Source organism: Cervus canadensis, chromosome 3 (assembly GCF_019320065.1).
Source record: "Cervus canadensis isolate Bull #8, Minnesota chromosome 3, ASM1932006v1, whole genome shotgun sequence".
Taxonomy (NCBI): domain Eukaryota; kingdom Metazoa; phylum Chordata; class Mammalia; order Artiodactyla; family Cervidae; genus Cervus; species Cervus canadensis.
Genome location: NC_057388.1, coordinates 71,967,593 through 71,985,564, shown reverse-complemented (window position 1 = coordinate 71,985,564; position 17,972 = coordinate 71,967,593). Strand labels below are relative to the sequence as shown.

At 49.3% G+C, this 17,972-nt stretch overlaps 1 protein-coding gene across 2 annotated transcripts in view; it reads left to right on the top strand.

Annotated features, from left to right (window-relative positions):
• ADCY1 (adenylate cyclase 1) overlaps window positions 1-17,972 on the top strand; it is a 105,010-nt gene that overhangs the window by 61,856 nt on the left and 25,182 nt on the right. For both annotated transcript variants that reach the window (XR_006268580.1, XM_043463435.1), the window contains exons 9-14: window positions 2,007-2,201; window positions 2,372-2,469; window positions 3,422-3,506; window positions 6,789-6,878; window positions 7,381-7,637; window positions 7,922-8,048. Coding sequence is in view for 1 of the 2 variants with exons in the window: in XM_043463435.1 (XP_043319370.1) it covers window positions 2,007-2,201; window positions 2,372-2,469; window positions 3,422-3,506; window positions 6,789-6,878; window positions 7,381-7,637; window positions 7,922-8,048 (852 nt within the window). In the remaining variant the exon portion in view is untranslated. The remainder of the gene's footprint in view (window positions 1-2,006; window positions 2,202-2,371; window positions 2,470-3,421; window positions 3,507-6,788; window positions 6,879-7,380; window positions 7,638-7,921; window positions 8,049-17,972) is intronic.

Genomic DNA, 17,972 nt, shown 5'->3' with positions numbered 1-17,972 from the left:
GTCATTTCTGCTTTTTTTTTTGTTTTTTTCTTTTAATCAAAGTAACTAATTCACAGCCTTTTGCTCATGATTGTGCATGTACGTCTCTGATCATTTTGTAAAATGAATTTCTCTGCCTCACGTGTCTGTTTGGGAGTGGGTGTGTAGCTGGTTAGAGGTGGTAGTGCCCATGTCCCCCATAGCAGCAGGGGGGAGATGTGTCTCCCCAGCCCCGGCCAGTGTGGGGGGATGCTCTCCCTAAAACTGCCAGTAGATTTGTCCCTTCTGGAATGTACACCAGGAGCCTCCCAATTTCTCTCCCCCTTTTAATTTTAATTTAATTTATTTATTTTATTGGAGTATAGTTGCTATACGGCGTTGTGTTAGTTTCAACTGTATGACGAGGTGAATCAGATACATGTATACATACATCCCCTCCCTCCTGAGACCTCTCTACCACCTGTCTAGGTCATCACAGCGCTGACCTGAGCTTCCCGTGTTTTACAGCAGCTTCCTACTAGCTGTCTACTTCCCACGTGGTAGTGTATTTATGTCAGTGCTATTCTTTTTATTTGTCTCACCCTCTCCTTCCCTCCCATGTCCACATGTCCGTTCTCTATGTCTGCATCTCTCTTCCTGCCTTGAAAACAGGCTCATCTGTACCATCTTTCTAGATCCCATACATATGTGTTAATACATGATATTTGTTTTTCTCTTTCTGACTTACTTCACTCTATGTAACAGGCTCTAGATTTATCCACTTTGTTGTAGGTATCCTGTAGATGTTCTTCATCAAGTTGGGGAAGTTCCCCACCATTCCTTGTTTTCTGATGATTTTTATCATGAGTGGGTATTGAATTTTGTCAAAAGATTTTTTAGTTGATGTTACCGTGGGTTTTTTCATGTGGTGGTTAATATGGTGTTAATATGATAGCTTGCGTGGAGTGTTCAAATATTTAAACCTTATGTATCTAGAAAAGTTCATGGTATAGACTTCTATTTATATATTGCTGAATCCTATTTGTTAATGTTTTGCTAAGGATTTTTGCATCAATATTCATGAGGAATGTGCCCTCAAAAGTAGTTTTCTTTAATACTCTCTTAGTCTGGTTTTGGTATCAGGATAATACTTTACAAAGTGAGTTGGGAAGTGTTGACTTTTATTTTCTGGAAGAGACTATAAAATTGATGTTAATTCTTATTCAAATATTTGATAGAATTCACAATGAAACCATCTCAGCCTGAAGATTACTTTTTCATGAATTTTTAAATTATGAATTAAATTTATGTAGCTATTATAGAGCTTTTCTATTATTATCTTTCCTGTTGGGTTTGTTGTGGTAGTTTGTATGTTTCAAGGAGTAAGTGATTGATCTAAGTTGTCAAATTTATTTATAATTAAAAATTATTTTTTTTCTTAAATTTTTTTGGCTGTACGTGGTTAGATCTTAGTTTCCCAGCCTGGGGTTGAGCTTGTGCCCCCTGAAGGGGAAGCACAGAGTCTTCACCACTGGACCATCAGAAAAGTCACTGAGTTGTCAAATTTTTATGTGAACTATTGTTCATAATATTTCCTCATTATCCTCTTGATGTCTGCAGTGTCTGTAGTAAATTTACCGCTTTCCTGAATTTGTTTATATATTTCTCTCTTTTTCTTTGTCATGCTTGCTCACGATCTGTTGATTTTATTGATATTTTCAAAGAACAAGTTTCATTGCTCTCTGTTGGACACTGTCCACTGCACACGTGGGGGTCCCATAACCCTCCACATGGTGCCACTACACAACCGCCATGTGACCCCACTTACAAACACAGAAACCCCAACACCAAGGATGTGATAACTCACCTGGGATCTCCTCACTAGCAGGTGGAGGAGCCAGGAATGCATCTCAGATCCCCAAACCGGCCCCCGCCCCAGACTCTGCCAGGTCCTCAATGAGGACCTGGGAGGATGGAGCGTAAGAGCTCTTTTCTTTGCTAAGTGGAGAATCTGACCATATCCCTGCCTTTCTTTCTATAATGGTCAGCGGAGGGCATTGAGAACAGCCTCGGAAAAACTCAGAAACCGCTCGTCTTTCTCTACAAACGTTGTCCAAGCCACCCCCGGGACACGTGTCAACAGGTACATCGGCCGCCTCTTGGAAGCCCGCCAGATGGAGCTGGAGATGGCAGACCTGAACTTCTTCACCCTGAAGTACAAGCAGGCTGAGAGAGAGCGAAAGGTGAGTGCCGGGGAGCTCAGGGTGGCTGGGAGTCAGAGGCCCCGGGACGTCCTGGGGATGTGGGTGCAGCTCCTCTTGCTGTGGTGGTCCTAGTCATCCTTGGCGCCCTTGGGAAGCCCTTGGCGTCTCCTGGAAGCTGGCAGCTGATGGTCTATTTCTGTGTCTTCTAGTACCACCAGCTTCAGGACGAGTATTTCACCAGCGCCGTGGTCCTGGCTCTCATTCTGGCCGCCTTATTCGGCCTTGTCTACCTTCTAATAATCCCGCAGTAAGTGCCATTCTGGGTCCATCAGTCAGAGGAGGTTACCAGGAATCCCTTTGTTTTCAAGTTCAGGTTCAACTCCTGCGGTCACTCTCCCACGGAGTCCCGGCTTTTGGAGACCGCCTGAGCCACACGCCAGTTCTCCATTACCTGGAGGACCTAGCTAAGCATGCCTGATGGCAAATGCGTGGGACCGCTCCCTCTCAGTTGTTATTTTGAATGTGCTCAGTCCTCAGACACCACATATTTTCAGAGTACTCTGTCCACAGCACACGCACTCTTGACTTCATGGCCCCGACTGCGGGAGATCACACACAGGACCGCCAATGGGGCACCCTGGCTTCTGGGTGCTTGTCATTTTCAGAAACATTTAAATGAGGACAAGTAGCCCCTGGAAAGGAAAAAAAAACATAAGATTTTAATAACATTGAATCATCCTAAATCAAAGTGAGTGACAGTTTTGGTTTCTTGGCAGGAAAGAACCTGCTCTTCTTCTAGATGTACCACTTTCTTAATAAACCTCCTGAGTGGAGCAGTTCTCCTATGAGTTCCCAGAAGACACTGGAAGCCAGCTCCCACCCCAAGACCCTGTGGACACACAGTGGCCACCTGGATGGCCTGTTAGGGGATTCAGCTTTCTTAAGAACCCTTCCCAGATGAAGCCCAGGAAGACGGCAGTGCCCAGCAGCCAAGTCTGTGCAACCCTAGCCCTTCCTGCATGCGGAGGGCATCTCTCGAGCATTCCTAGGACTAGAGAGACCCTGGAGGGGGGCATTTAGAACTTGGGGTGGACACAGGAAGAGCCTGTCTCCTAGAAGAGGACCGGCATGGGCAAGTCCCCAGAGACCAGTGTGTCTTCTTGGGGGCTGGGACCTGCTAGGGGAGGGGAGGAAAGATGGCATCTCTCAGGCACATGTCACCTGGCCCAACTGCGGTGGCCGTATGTATTCTGTCATAGGAGTGTGGCCGTCCTGCTCCTGCTGGTGTTCTGCATCTGCTTCCTGGTGGCCTGTGTCCTGTACCTACACATCACCCGGGTCCAGGTACGTGTGTGTGTGTTCTGTACCTTCACATTGCCTGGTCCAGTTACATGTGTATGTGTGTTCTGTACCTGCATGTTACCTGGTCCAGGTATAAGTCTGTGTATGTCTTGTACCTACACATCACCCAGACAGGTAAGTGATGGCCTCTGGCTGCCCTCTTGGCAGGACAGGTAGGAGCAGTGGAGGCAGTTTGTCCCCTCGCCTCCCTGGCAGGTGAGAAGAGTTGTCTGTGTGGCAGGAACATATTAAGCCTGTCACATGCCAGGTGCTGTCTGTGGAGTTTCAGCAGCGTGCCCCGTGGACAAGGGTGGTGGTTGACAGTGACGGAATAAATGAACACGTGGTGTGACACTGTTCTGTGTGGGTGGAGAGTCCCGTGGCTTGTTGTGTGCTCATGTCCGTGACTGGGGCATCCATTCTCTCGAAGATGCTTCATCTACGGATTGAGCCTGTGGTCCTGTCACGTGAGGCTGCTGGGAGAGGACTCTGTCTTGTCCCACACACCTTTCTCCTGTCCTCAGCCTTCATTATCAAACATCCCATGTCCCCACCAGACTCCCACTTGTCACCTCTGCCAGACCCAGGGTTATTTTCCCACAGTTGTCGAAAACAGCTACTTTGGGAGAAGATTGAATCAGTTTTATTTAAATTCTTTATTATTCATAGGTAACTTCTTGGGTTAGGAAAAAAATTCTACTTACTCAAACCACATTCCCAGCTCCTTGATTTCATAGATGGAGGTGTCTGGTTCAGTAAACTGAAATTTCCCACGTCAAATAAGATTGCTTTATTCACCTAATTTCAAGTGAAAGCAAGTGGATGTTAATTTCTATGGCCTGTTCCATTTGTCCCCAGTATTTGAAATCTGTTCCTGGTGGACCAACAGTTCTCCTGGCAGAGGTGGCCCTGACTCCACCAGCCCCTCTCTTTCCATCCCCCCTGCCCATCCTTGCCCTCGCCTGTGGGTAAGAGCATTTTTCCTAAGTGTGTGATTTTTGACTCAGTGCTGCAGCCCATGGTCCTAACAGCTGGTGGCTGCAGGTCACCCAGCCAGTGAGTGCCACCGATCCCACATCTGCTCTGCAGGCCCTGCGCTGGGCTCTAAGTTCACTGCCAGGCTTGTGCAGAGGACTCTGGGGCTCTGGGTGACAGGGAGGGGCCGGACCGCAGGCTCTGACTGGTGGACGGTGGGGGTGGGAACAAGCCTTCCTGCAGAGGCCAGCACGTGCGGAGATGGGGAGATGCAGGTGGGATGGTCCATTGTAGCCAAATATCACCAAAAAAGCCTCGAGTCAACTGTGACATAGAAGTGGTGACAGCCAGGGCTTCTGGCCGAGGGCAGCTGAGGCCATCTGGGACCTTCACCCACACAGTTGGTGCCCCCGTCACTAGGGACTAACTGTGGATCGTGTTCTGGGGGGAATTTTTCATTGTTCATGTCAGTTCAGCTACCTTCTTTCTGTATCATGACAGACTATTTTTCATGCTGTTGTTAGGTCTGTGTGTATATATTTATATGTGTATCTATATATCTATATATATATATACACACATATATATATATATAAATTGTATTGGTCTGTATGTGTATATATATTTGCACATGAAAAAGAACTGATAAGTTGACCAAATTAACTGTGAAGAAGGAGGCTATTAGTATCAAGATGAACAGACAGCCCTTCTTATCCTGTGTGTATGTGCTCCTACTCCTCTCGTTGCTCCCAGCAAACAAGTCCCAGCTCTACTTGGGTCCCTGTGATTGTCATTACTAGAGAGGTATTTTAACTCTCGTGTGTTTAATCAAACACAGTCATAGGATCAGGCATTTAGTATCGAATGAAGAGTCTTGGTACCCTGAGGCTGGCAGTCACAGCTGTTCACCATTGTGTGATCCAGGGGCTCAAATGGCCTTAAATGATAAAGGGAATTTATTGGCCCACATATTCAGGGAAAACCAGAGGGAGAGAGAGAGGGGAGGAGGGTGGGCCCAAGGCTGGTTTTATCCAGTAACCCCGTTCTGCTACTGGAGACGAATTTTCTCTGGGTCTTCTCACTTCCCCAAAGCTGCCCTTCCTTAGGGTGGCCTAGAGGCCTGGTAATCCTGCTGTGTGTCCACGTCCACCCAGCATGCTCAGAGGGGGACACACCCCGGGCAGGGCTTGCCCATCTGTGGCCAGTGGCCCTCTTCTCCTCGCCTCCTGAGAGACTCTGGTCCTGTCCCTGCCTCTTGCAGCGCTGGGGCCAGGTCTCACTCCGGGTGGTGCCCCGGGGGCCTCTGAAGTCCACTGGACCAGAAGGAGCATCTCAGGGTTTGCTGAGTGAAAGCGTGAGCAGCCCGTGCTTCACGGGGCTGAGGGCTTGAATCCCCTGGCGCATCTGTGGTCATGCCCAGGGCTCTGTGGGAGAGCAGACAGGGAGGGTGTGATGCAAGTCAGGGCTGGTGCCACCACAGAACAGCTTGTCTTTCTGAGAAGCTCAGAGGAGACCCGTGTTTCAAGGAAAATACAACCATGTAGGAGCCTAGAACTGGGACCCAGATCCATACCCACCATTGTGTGAGCTGGAGCGCCCACTCTCTGTGCTGGGCTGTAGAATGAGTGAAGTTGGCTGATGGTGTCTGGGCTGCATTTTTTCCCACCTGTAGGGCAGGGATGGTAATGCCCCTGACTTCAGAGCAGGGAGAGTTAGGGGGATAACTCTCTAGATGGCCCCAGGCTCCCTGACTGGTCAGTGTTTTCTGTAAGGTCGCTGTGGTCTCAGTTTTTGTTTTCATTTCTAATTTCAGAAGTGTGAGTCTAAAAAGAACTTTTATCTGTGAAATCATTTGTTGAATATTGCACAATGTTTAAATAGACTTAAAACATAATAACTGGACAAGATAAAGCCTGTGTGAAGAAAATGATAAAAGTTAAAGTCTATAAAGGAAGCCACAAATAAATGGGAAGTCTTTACCATTTCTGAGATAGAAGGATGCAATATCATGAAAATGTCAACGTAATCTCTTTGATGAATTTCAGTGCCAGTCAGTGTCACAGAGTGGTGGGAGGTGTGGCCCTTTTAAACTTAAAGATGTCAGTTTTCATTTTTCAGTTTGGGCAGCGTTTTCACCTGGGAGATTAATAATATGAAAACAGTCAAGAAATGTGTGTGGAAGATGAACGGTGGGTGAGAATCTAGCCACATACAGATGGCTGCGGACATTCTGTATCATGATTTATTTACTGTGGACCTGATTGGCTTTGTGATAAGAAGCAGTTTTTAAAATAGTATTTCGTTGTTCAGTGTTTTCCAGGGTGCCTGACCATCCAGATCCGCACCGTCTTATGCATCTTCATCGTGGTCTTAATCTACTCTGTGGCCCAAGGCTGTGTGGTGAGCGTCTCTGCTGGGTGCAGGGGTGGCGGCGCCCCTGCAAGGGACCACCCTGGAGATCCTATCCCTGGGCTGTAGAGGGAAACAAGCGGGGTCAGAGATCAGCCTGGGGGTGCCCAAGGAGGTGGGGGAAAGGGGACATCTCCCATTGGAGGAAATGTGATGTCCTCCTGGTAACTGGGGACTCTGCCCTTCGTTGTGTGCAGAGGACGAAGCTGAGGCAGAGAAACAGGAAGGAGGTTGTGTGGGGAGGAACAGAGTGGAGTTGAGTGGTTTGGGAGGATGGTAGGGGCCTTGTGTCCCCCCGGCCCAGATCCTGGGGCTCCCCCTCTAGTAGTGAGGAGCCCAGAGGGGCCGTGAGCAGGCAGGAGTGTCCGAAACCTGGCTGTTGGCACCAGGGGAGTGGGTTGGAACCAGAGGCCATGGCGGGCTGGGAGGAGGGTGCACCCTGGGTCCTGAGTGGGGTCCCTCCCACGCTCCTGCTCCCTCCCTCCTCCTCCAGGTGGGCTGCCTGCCTTGGGCCTGGAGCTCCAGTCCCAACGGGTCCCTGGTGGTCCTGTCTTCCGGGGGCGGGGACCCAGTGCTGCCTGCCCCGCCCTGCGAGTCTGCGCCCCATGCCCTGCTGTGCGGCCTCGTGGGCACCCTCCCTCTGGCCATATTCCTGCGGGTCTCCTCCTTGCCAAAAATGATCCTGCTCGCCGTGCTCACCACCTCCTACATCCTCGTCCTGGAGCTCAGCGGGTACACGAAGGCCATGGGGTAGGTACGCTGCTCCCGCCAGAGCCGCCGGCCGGGCATTGCCAGTGTCTGTCTGCCTGGGGCTCTGTGGTTCCAATCTGCTGACTAGAAGCTCTTTGAGCTGGGGCTGCTCCCGGTCTTCACCTGGGCCCACATGCTAGTGAGCTCCTGGGTTTCTCCGTGGACGAGGTTCTCAGCCCGGGTCAGTCCCGGGCACCCCTGGGGGTGTCGTGTCTGAGGGCCTCCTGGGGATGGGCCTTGTGTACTTGGCACTGACATTGGCTTCCTTCCTTCTCTTCCCCCAGGGCCGGTGCCGTCTCAGGGCGCAGCTTCGAGCCGATCGTGGCCATCCTGCTATTCTCGTGCACGCTGGCCCTGCACGCCCGGCAGGTGGATGTCAAGCTGCGGCTGGACTACCTCTGGGCGGCCCAGGCAAGAGGAGACCCTCTACTTCCTTTTGGGGGGAGTGGTGATCAGGGGATCCCTTGGGAGGAGTTTCAGGTGGGGGCTCCTGGCTGGATGCCAGTGGCCATGTGGGCATCACTGTTGGGTGGAGGAGGCTGTGGTGGGGCCAAGGAGCAAGATGGCAGTAAGGCAGGAGGGGGACAGTCTGATGAACCCTGTCTGATGGTCAGAGGTTGGCTGCTTTGCTGGCCGTGAGCTTCCTGTTCCCACAGGCATTCTGGCAGAGGGACTCAGCCTCTGTAGGCTAGACATGACAGCAGGTCTCATCAGGGTCCTGGGAAACCCCTGAGGTTGTCACATCTCACATGGCCTATTCCAGATTGAGTAGATCTGCTCTGGGGGCCAGGAACCCATATTTTCACAGTGCACACAGGGGAATTCTGACACGAGAGGCCTGGGGGAGATGGAGGGGTGGCAGACCTGGGGGCTGTCCTAGGCCCTGAGGCCTGGTGGCAGGTGGTGACCACCAGAGTTCTCCCTGCTCGCCTGCCGGGAGCCAGTGCTGGGTGCACAGCTCAGCCCAGGTCACGTGTGGTGTGGTGTCTCTGCGTCCCCCTCATTGCCTGCTTGTGTCCTCTGTCACCCTCTCCATGTGTCCTTGTCACCCGCCTCTCTGTGTCCCTGGCCCTGGGAACCGGGGCCTTCTGACTTTCGGGTCCAGAGTTCAGACTCCATCGGTGGCCCTGGACAGATTGCTTCCTTTGTTTCCTTGACTGAAAGTGGGGAGGCAGGTGTGCGGTAGAACAGAGGCTGCAGGAGGGCCTTGTCCTTCTGACACATGAAGAAGCAGCCCTTGGCTGTCTGAGGGAATTTGCTCTGTTCAGTCCCCACAGCAGCCCTGCCCAGGAGGCGGGATCACAGATGGGGATCAGATATGGATTAACATGCCCAGGGCCAGAGCTGGCATATCCAGGGGTCCCATCAGATCTGAGGTGGGTGGGAGCGTCTGCATACCAGGAACCAGAGTGTAGCCAGGGGTCCAGCCCAGAGCTGCAGCACAGAGGCGTCCGTCACTGGACCCCAGACAGGTGCAGCCTGGAGGGCCACAGACAGGAGGCTGTGGGCGCCCAGGTGGCTGGGTGCACCCTGCTGTCGCCCCATGTTCCGTGCAGTGGGACAGGCTCAGACATGCCTTCTGGGGGCCCAGGCTCCTCCTCTGCTGCCTGCCCACATCCTTTCTTCAGGAGATGTTATGACTCCTGTCCACGTCCTCTGGTAGAATAGGCAGGAGGTGGGTGGTCAGTGACTGAGGCCCTGGTCAGCTGTGTCGGATGGGCCTGGAGTTAGGTGGTCTTCATCGCAACCCCCACAACCTGCCTTGGTGTCTATGTGACTCTCTTCCCTGGTCCTCAGTCCAGTCGGGTGATGACTCTAATCCTGTGTGGGAGTGTGTTGGTCGGGTTCTGCAGAGAGGAGTTTTATTCCAGGGACTAGCCTGTGAGTTATGGAGGCTGAGAAGTCCTGGATACCACGTGCCACTTCGGTTCAGTTTAGTTCAGTCACTCAGTCGTGTCCGACTCTTTGCAGCCCCATGAACTACAGCACGCAAGGCCTCCCCGTCCATCAACACTTGCTGTGAGAGAATAGGAGCGCTGGTGTCTGAGGGTGGTGAAGATAGACGCCCAGCTCAGGCCAAGAGTGGAGTTGCCCCTTCTCTGCCTTTTCCTTCTATTCAGAAGGACTGGATGATGCCCACCCCCTTGGCTGGAGTGGAGGACATCTTCCCACAGTCCAGCCTCTCAGAGCTAATCTCTCCTATGTGTCCTTACACAGACACATCCAGAAATGATGCTCACCAGCCATCTGGGTGCTCTGTGGCCCATCAAGTTGACACATACAATTAGCCATTGCACTGAGGAATAATTACAGCTTCCTTCCCAGTGGGCTTGGCTGGGGCCCTGGCACATAATAGGTGCAGACACCCTGCTCCCGACATCTGACAGGCTGTAAGTTTCAGTGGACTTCCTTAGGACAGCCGCTGCTGAGTGTTCTCACTATGGGAAGGAGGGGTTGGGGACGGAGGGGTAGGCTGCCTGTGATGGGGGCAGAAGGTGGTGATCTCTCTGATGAAAACTATTGTTTACCCTTTAGTTAACCTGGAAAAGATAAGATGCTAGTTAAGCAGGTTTCTGTCTGCACATCAGGGCAGGTTGTATGTTCAAGATCATGAGGAATTAATCCATTACTTGGGGCATACAAACGAAAGAAAGTGTGTGTGTGTGCACGTATATTCTGTATGTATGTATATCTGTGCACACATACGTAACTTAGTGAAAAACTTGGCTTATCTATTCCTTTTTATGTAGCAGCTTTACTGAGATGTAATTCACTTCCCACAAGATTCACCCACTATACAAAGTGTACAATTCAGTAGTTTTCAATATATTCACACAATTGTGCAGCCGTCACCACAGTCAATTTTAGTACAGTTTTTTTGTGTCCCCCAAGGGACCCCTGTAACCATCAGCAGTCACTCTCCATTTCTAACCACTCCCAGCCCTGAGCCACCGTCTGCCTTCTGTCCCCGTGGATTCTTCCACTCTGCAGCCTGTGTGTACTTTTAAGTCAGTGCCTGTTCTGGACAGACTAACTCCCTGTGTACGGACAGTGGGGGCCCTGAATCAGGCCTTGGAGGGAGAGACCCCTGATTCTGATTCTAAGGGGCTGTGGCCCAGCCCTGTCTTCACTCCATACCTGGCTTCTGGATTCCAGGTGGGCAGGGAGCTGCTGAGATCTGAACCCCACATTCCCTCTCCACGGGCAGAGATTCCCAGGTGGGCTGTCTGTACAGAATTGGTCCCAGTTCCTAGGCAGCGTGGCAGGGGTGGTGGTCATGAGGACATGCAAGTGGTGCACCCGATTCTGGCTCGTCCTCCTCTTCGAGGGGCTCCGGCTACTGCCTTCATGAGTGCCAAAGCCAGGCCGCTGCTCCCAGGCATGCCCACGTGATACCCAGCCAGGCTTCCGGAAGTGCCCGGCCTTCCCTGGGCCTCTTGGATGCTTGAGAGTTGGTCATGGGAGGGTGGGAGGGGCCGGTGTTGAGGAAAGGAAACAAGGAGTGTGACAGGAGGGGGACCTTCATAGAGACCTCATGGGGGCGGGGTGGGGAGGCCATCCAGAACTCTGCCTCCTGTGGGGGCAGCTGGGGTGGCAGGGTCCCATCCCCGACTCTGGAAGGCGGCCTGGTGGTGGAGTGTGATGGAGCGGGGGGCCTGGGGAGGCACCCTGAGGGGAGATACCACCATCACGGGGGCCACCAGAGGGGCACTTCTGAAGTGGCTGGGTGGAGCCTGGGCAGGGTTGGCCATTGGAAAAGGGGCTAAGATGGAGGTGGGCGTGGTCTCAGGCACATATCACTCAGTCTGGGCAGAGGGCACATTTCTGACTGACAAGGTCAAGAGAGCTGATGGCACTGGACCATCTGAAAGGTGGGTCAGGGGAGGGCAACCCTAGAGGGGTGCAGTGACCAGGGCCGCAGAGTGGAGGGTCCCCACCCCAGACCTTGGGGGTGCAGGAGTGGTCCCCGGAACCAGGACAAGGTGAGCCACCAGACAGGACTCACCACCTTTGTCCAAGGGACACGGCCAGCCTGCAGTGACCATGCTGGGAGGGACCTCATCACGCTCTGCTCCCTCCCTCCCAGCTCCTGCCTGGTGCTTCCAGTGGCAGAGCCTAACCAGAAACTGTGAGGGGGCCGGGAGGTAGGTCCTCTGGGCTGGCCCTGGGTCAGCGCAGATGTCAGGGGAAGAGAGCGGTGCACACCATTCCTGGAAAGGCCATCTGGCCACTGCAGCTTGCCAAAGCCTTGCCAGGTAGTGGAGGACGGCCTCTCTGTGGTAGACTGTGCTGCTGAACTTGGTCTTGTCCAGCCCTGGCTGGCTCTCCAGGCTGACCAGACTGGCTGGTCTCTGAGATGTGTCTGCCCTGCCATCAGCTGGCCCCTCTGGTTTAAGGTCTTTCATTTAGGAATAGACACTCAGAGCTAAAGAAGAACGGACTTAGGATGAGCCAGGAAGAGCTAGATCGGCCTGGGGGTGTGTGAGATGGTTCCCACTCATTGACTAGATGCTTGTTCTGGATCTCACTCTCAGTGGGATTGAGGCCCTTGCTGTTGGCTCTCCCAACTGGGGACTCCCTCCTCCAGGGCAAGCAGTTTCTCTCAAATGGGTGGGCAAGGGCCATTCTAGGCATTGGTGTCCCTTTATTTTTTAAGATTTTTTTTTTGATGTGAACCATTTTTAAAGTCTTCACTGAATTTGTTACAGTATTGTTTCTGTTTTATGTTTTAGTATTTTGACTTCATAGCATGTGGGATCTTAGTTCCTGGACCAGGGATTCAATGTGCACACCCTGTGTTAGAAGAGGAGGTCTACCACTGAACCTCCAAGGAAATCTCTGGTGTCCCTTTAAATGTTATTAAGTCTGGTGGTTGACCCTGTCCTGGGATTCTCCTTCAGTGATACCCCTTGTACACCCCGCCTCACCGTGAAATGAACTTTCCAGGCAGTTTGGTGCAAGAGAGAACCTCTGTGTCATGGAGGGAAGGCTTGCCTGTACGGAACACACTGACATATTTTTCTAAGGACGTGTAACATGAAATGCCTCACTTTCCTGTAAACACAACAAAACAAGAAAATTTTTAGACTTTGCCCGTTTGCCCTGTGGATATTTAAGCCTGTCATGCAGGTATCAGAGTGCCTCAAACTATTGCAAAACTGCCAGACCAAAGACTCATTGGTTAATTATTTATTGAGACCCAGTTGGTTCTATAAACCTAAATAAACAGATGGGCTTTTCCTTTCTGATGACTTCTCAACCTCTTAATCTGTAACTATCAGAATGGTTTTGCTCCAGTGATTTTTTTCTTTTTAACTCGGTGGATAATCATGATGACAATGATAATAAAACAATTTCTCTACAATGAATACCTGTTCTGAGGGTAATTTCCGTTTGTGCAGCTGCTGTTCTCGGCACTCAGAGCTGGGGCTGGCTCAGACATGAGGCTTTTGGCCGCTGGGCCGAGCTGAGGCCAGGTGCACTTCCTCTGTCACTTCCCTTCCCAGGCCTCCTTTCTCCACATGTGGGACAGTAACCTGGTCCTTGGGGTTATAGGAAGTGCATGCGACACAGTTCATGACCCTTATTTCACATCTGAAATGCCATGTGTGTTGTTCATCCTGTTTCCTTGGCCCCTGGTGTCACCTCTGGGACTTGGGTTGAGAACATCCCTCAGTGAAGCCAGTGCTTCTGGGTTTATCATGGCTGTGTTCTGAAACACAGTGCCAAGGAAATGCCCACAGAATCAAACACTGGTGCTGAATCTTGGGCTCTGAGTCCAGCAATGTTCCCCACTCAAGGGAAGTCAGACCTGTCGCCATGTTGGGAAGTGCACAGACAGCCTGGGGCGGTCCTCTCTCTGCGGCTGGTGTCCTGCCTGGCTCCATCCAGTAGCTGCTGATTGAGCACCTGGTCTACACCAGGCCTTGTTTGGGGACACTCATGTAGTGGAGCATAACCCTGCCCTGAGTGCCCAGAGGCTGATAAAGGAATAAATGTGTCAGTCACAGATGATTTCAGAACAGTGATAGAAGTGCCATTGCATTGATAAAACAGCCCATAGCCTGACTCAGCCCTCAAGTCAGTGACATTAGCCTCTAGAGGGAATACCTGGAGATTTTGGAGGAATTAGCCAGGGAGAGGTTCTGTGGCTGTTAGATGGTGTTTTATAAATGTCAGTTTAATCAGGTTGCTGACAGTGTCCTTCAGGTCTTCTATACCCTTACTGATTTTCTCTCTAGTCATTCTGTCAAGTTTAGACAGTGGTCTTGGAAATCTCCAGCTATACCTATAGATAGAGATTCCAACACCATTCTCTCTAACTTCTTAAAGTTCTATCTGTTTTTGTTTTGTGTAGTTTGATGATCTGTTATTACATGCATAAATGTTTAAGATTATGTCCTCTTGATAAATTGAAACCTTTGTCCCTCTTATCAAAAAAGACCCTTTCATATATCTTCAGTTCAGTTCAGTCGCTCAGTCATGTCCAACTCTGTGACTTCGTGGACTGCAGCACGCCAGTATTCCCTGTCCATCACCAGTTCCCAGAACTTGCTCAAATTCATGTCCATTGAGTTGGTGATGCCACCCAACCATCTCATCCTCTGTTGTCCCCTTCTCCTGCCTTCAGTCTTTCCCATCTTCAGGGTCTTTTCTTTATAAAGAGTCAGTTCTTTGCATCAGGTGGCCAAACTCTTGGTGCTTTAGCTTCAGCATCAGTCCTTCCAATGAATATTCAGGACTGATTTCCTTTAGGATTGACTGATTTGATCTCCTTGCAGTCCAAGGGACTCTCAGGAGTCTTCTCCAACACTACAGTTCAAAATATCTCCAGGCTAAAACAAAAACTCTAAATAAATATTGAACCTCTTAAAAAAAAAAAAAGACCTTTTCCTAAGTAATGCGCTTTGCTCAGTAGTCTGTTTTGTATGATATTAGTATAGGTAATCCAGCTCTCTTGTTATGTGTTTCCCCTCATTTTACTTGTAACCTTATTGTATTTTTTTTTTCTTTTTGATATGGCAGAGTTTTATTAAAGTATAAAGAGGGACAGAGAAAGCTTCTGACATAGACATCAGAAGGGCGTCAGAGAGTGCCCCCCTGCTAGTCTTTAGCCGGATGTTTTCAGTCTGTTAGAAAGCTATTAATCAGATAAGAGGGACACCTCAAGGCTGACGGAGTTTCACCAGGCCCCGCTCCCACAATATGCATTTTTGAGATAGGATGGCATGAGGTGTATCATTCCCCAGCTATAAAACAATTGATATGAATACTTGTTTGTTGAGCTATTATCAGCCAAAAGTTAGTCTTAGGTGGAACCATTTTGAAGAAAGGCAAATTCCAGAGCAAATACATAGATTTTGCAAATACAAAGCAAATACACAAATCTATTAACGTAGACTAAGAAAAACATTTCCATAAGAAAAACACATTGATTAGCTCAAGGTTCGAGAAAAGTTAAGTTCAGGTGGAACCGGGTGTTGTCATGGCAACACAGAATTTTAAGAGAAAAAAGTCTGACACTTGAGGTTTGTTTCTTCCTGCTGCTTAAGGGAGAGATAAAAAATGTCTGACACTGGTAGCCTATTTCCTCCGTTTGGAGACCCCTGGCTTTCCTGCCTGTTACCCTCTCATTCTCCCCTTTTCTTTTAGGAGAATTATGTTGCCTAGGGAAAGGGGCATCGTGTTCATTCCATAACTACTTCCTGCTGTTGAGGGGTGTGGTCCCTAAATTGTTGAGGCAACATATTCTCCTAACCCTCATATGTAGTCTCTCATCCAGGGACCCCAAGTAATAGTTGGAGGAGGCTGTGGCACTCATAGGAACCTGGACAACCTATTGTAACTTAAAACCTTTTAGATGGTTAGAAACAAATCCCAGTTTACAGTTACAGATGTAAGGCAAAATAGTCATTAAACCAAGTTAAAACCTAATCAAAATTAAAAGTCACATTGTGTCCATAGTTAAGGTACAATATGTTATACCAGTCGATCTTAGGATTGTTAGATGTCATCAGATCAAGAAGAGGCATCACATATGGTTGTTGTTGGTGAAGGTATTTGCAGAGTTGAAGAAAGTCCTTTCCTTGAAGTGGAGTAACCCACCATGGGAAGCCTTCAATTGATGATGAGGTTGAAAAGCTGAAAGCTGAGTCAAACAGTTAGTTCTAAGGCTTTAGGATCTATGACAATATCTGTGTGCAAAAACATTCTGTCATAGAGTCAGTCCCTTCTTCTTAGGGGCAGTTTGAGCCCTCATTAAAGCTACAGGTAGAACTTTAAACCAACTGTCTTGTGTTTCTTGAATTAGCTTACATGGGTGTCTTTTAATAATGTCATTAGCCTTTTCAACTTTTTCTGAAGGTTGGGGTCTCCAGAAACAGTGTAAGTGATATTCTATTCCTAGAGCTTTTGACACCCCTTGAATTACAGCAGCTTTAAAGACAAAGCCATTGTCACTCTGAACTTTAGAGTTTAAGATCCCACGTACATCATGAGAAGTCAGTACAGTAAGACTTTGCCCATTCCTTAACCTCAGGCTTTAGTGAATACTGCTTTTGATGTGAAAATATGTGAGGGTCATTGAGCTTGACAGTGATAGGAACAGCATTTTGTGTTCAACCCATAGTTTTTCTATCAGCCCACACTCTAGGATTTGCATTTTGTTCAATTAATGGGAGAGAAAGAGCAGGCTCCATATTTATGAAAACGGAGGCCTCGACCTTGTTCAATATATCCCTCCCCAGAAGGAGTGAGGGAGAAACTAGAAAAACAATACAGAGTCCCAGTTGCAGCTTAAAGGATGACTGAAATAATAACAGTTGACTTGTCTAGACAGTCCCATTATGGTAGTGGATCAGGAGGAAAGTGGGCCAGGAGCTTCAGTGAGCACAGAGAAAGTTGCCCCAGTGTCCAAAAGAAAATTTACTGATTGACCCTCCACAATTACTAAAACCCGGGGTTCCTCAGGTATTATTAGGATGGGAGCTTGTGTGGGGACCCCTGGGCACCTTTGATCCTGTTGTCCTGAGAGCCTGACCTCTGGGGCCTACACCTCGGAGCGCAGTCTCTTCTCCAGTATGGTCCTTTGCAGACTGGACGTGGAGCTGCGGGTGGCTTAGATGCCTGATGGCAATCCCACTTGAGATGCCCCTCCCTTTTCACCTGGGTCCATCTGGGCATTTTTCCTCAGGCTGTTTCAGAGCAAGTCTAACAGCCACTGTTGGGGCTTCAGTCTATTGCCTGGTTCTTTTTTGCCTGCTATTTTCCTCCTCATATTCTCTACCATAATATACTGTCTGAGCCAGCTACAACAGTTTTTCTAAAGACTGATTTGGTCCGAACACCTGTTTTTGTAACTTACAGCAGGTATTTGGAGCTGACTGAGTGAGAAATTTATCTCCTAAGACCCTTTCTCCCTCTGTACTTTCAGGGTCAACGTCAGTAGACTTGCCAAGAGCCTCCCGTAATCTGTCTAGGAATTTAATAGGAGTTTATCAGGAGTTTCCTTCTCTCCCTGTTCTATGTCAGTCAGCTTAGCATAGTCTAAAGTCTTAGCTTACGCTCGCTTGAGTCCTTCAAGAATACATCCGGCAAAGCAGCTCTGTTATGGGAACTGCTTGGCTCCCAGTAGGAAGGAGGGCTATTTCATGTTCCTTATTTTCCCTTGTCTCACGTTCAAGCCATTCATCTCCAAAAGTAGTAGCTTCCCCCAAAACTCTATTTCTTGAGTCAGGAGTTAGCCTGTCTGTCCCAAGACATACATTACATGTCTCCAAGTAAGGTCACAAAGTTAGCCCTATAAAGCCTTCTGTGAACTTTTATGGATCCTCTGGATAGTCTGGACCACAATTGGTATGGTTTGAATTTCTACTGAGGCTGAGGGAACCCCTCCTGAAACGGTGCCCTTGACTCTCAGCCTATTCAGTTGGGAGCCCCAGATACAGGGGCAAAGTAAGTGGACAGGAGGGAGCTGAAGGTTTCACACCCAAATCTCTACCCTTAGGACATATGTCTGGCATGTCTTGCAGAGAGATAAAGAGCAACACATGTGGCACTTCTACCCATTTCTCTTGTTTTCTACAGAACCGGTCTAATTGTAAAATAGTATCATAATTAAGAGACCTTTCAACAGGCCGGCATTCTCTGTCTTCTAAAGGGTACTGTGGCCATTCAGTATCACAGAAGATTAGGCATGTCTTTTTAAGCTCTGAAGATCAAACTTGTCTTAGCTTTTTAAAAATACATTTTAAAGGAGTGGTTCTGGAACTGCTAGCTCCCATCTGTAAGAAAGAAAAAAGCGGCATCCACAGCTGCGGCTTTTTTCAACTGGAA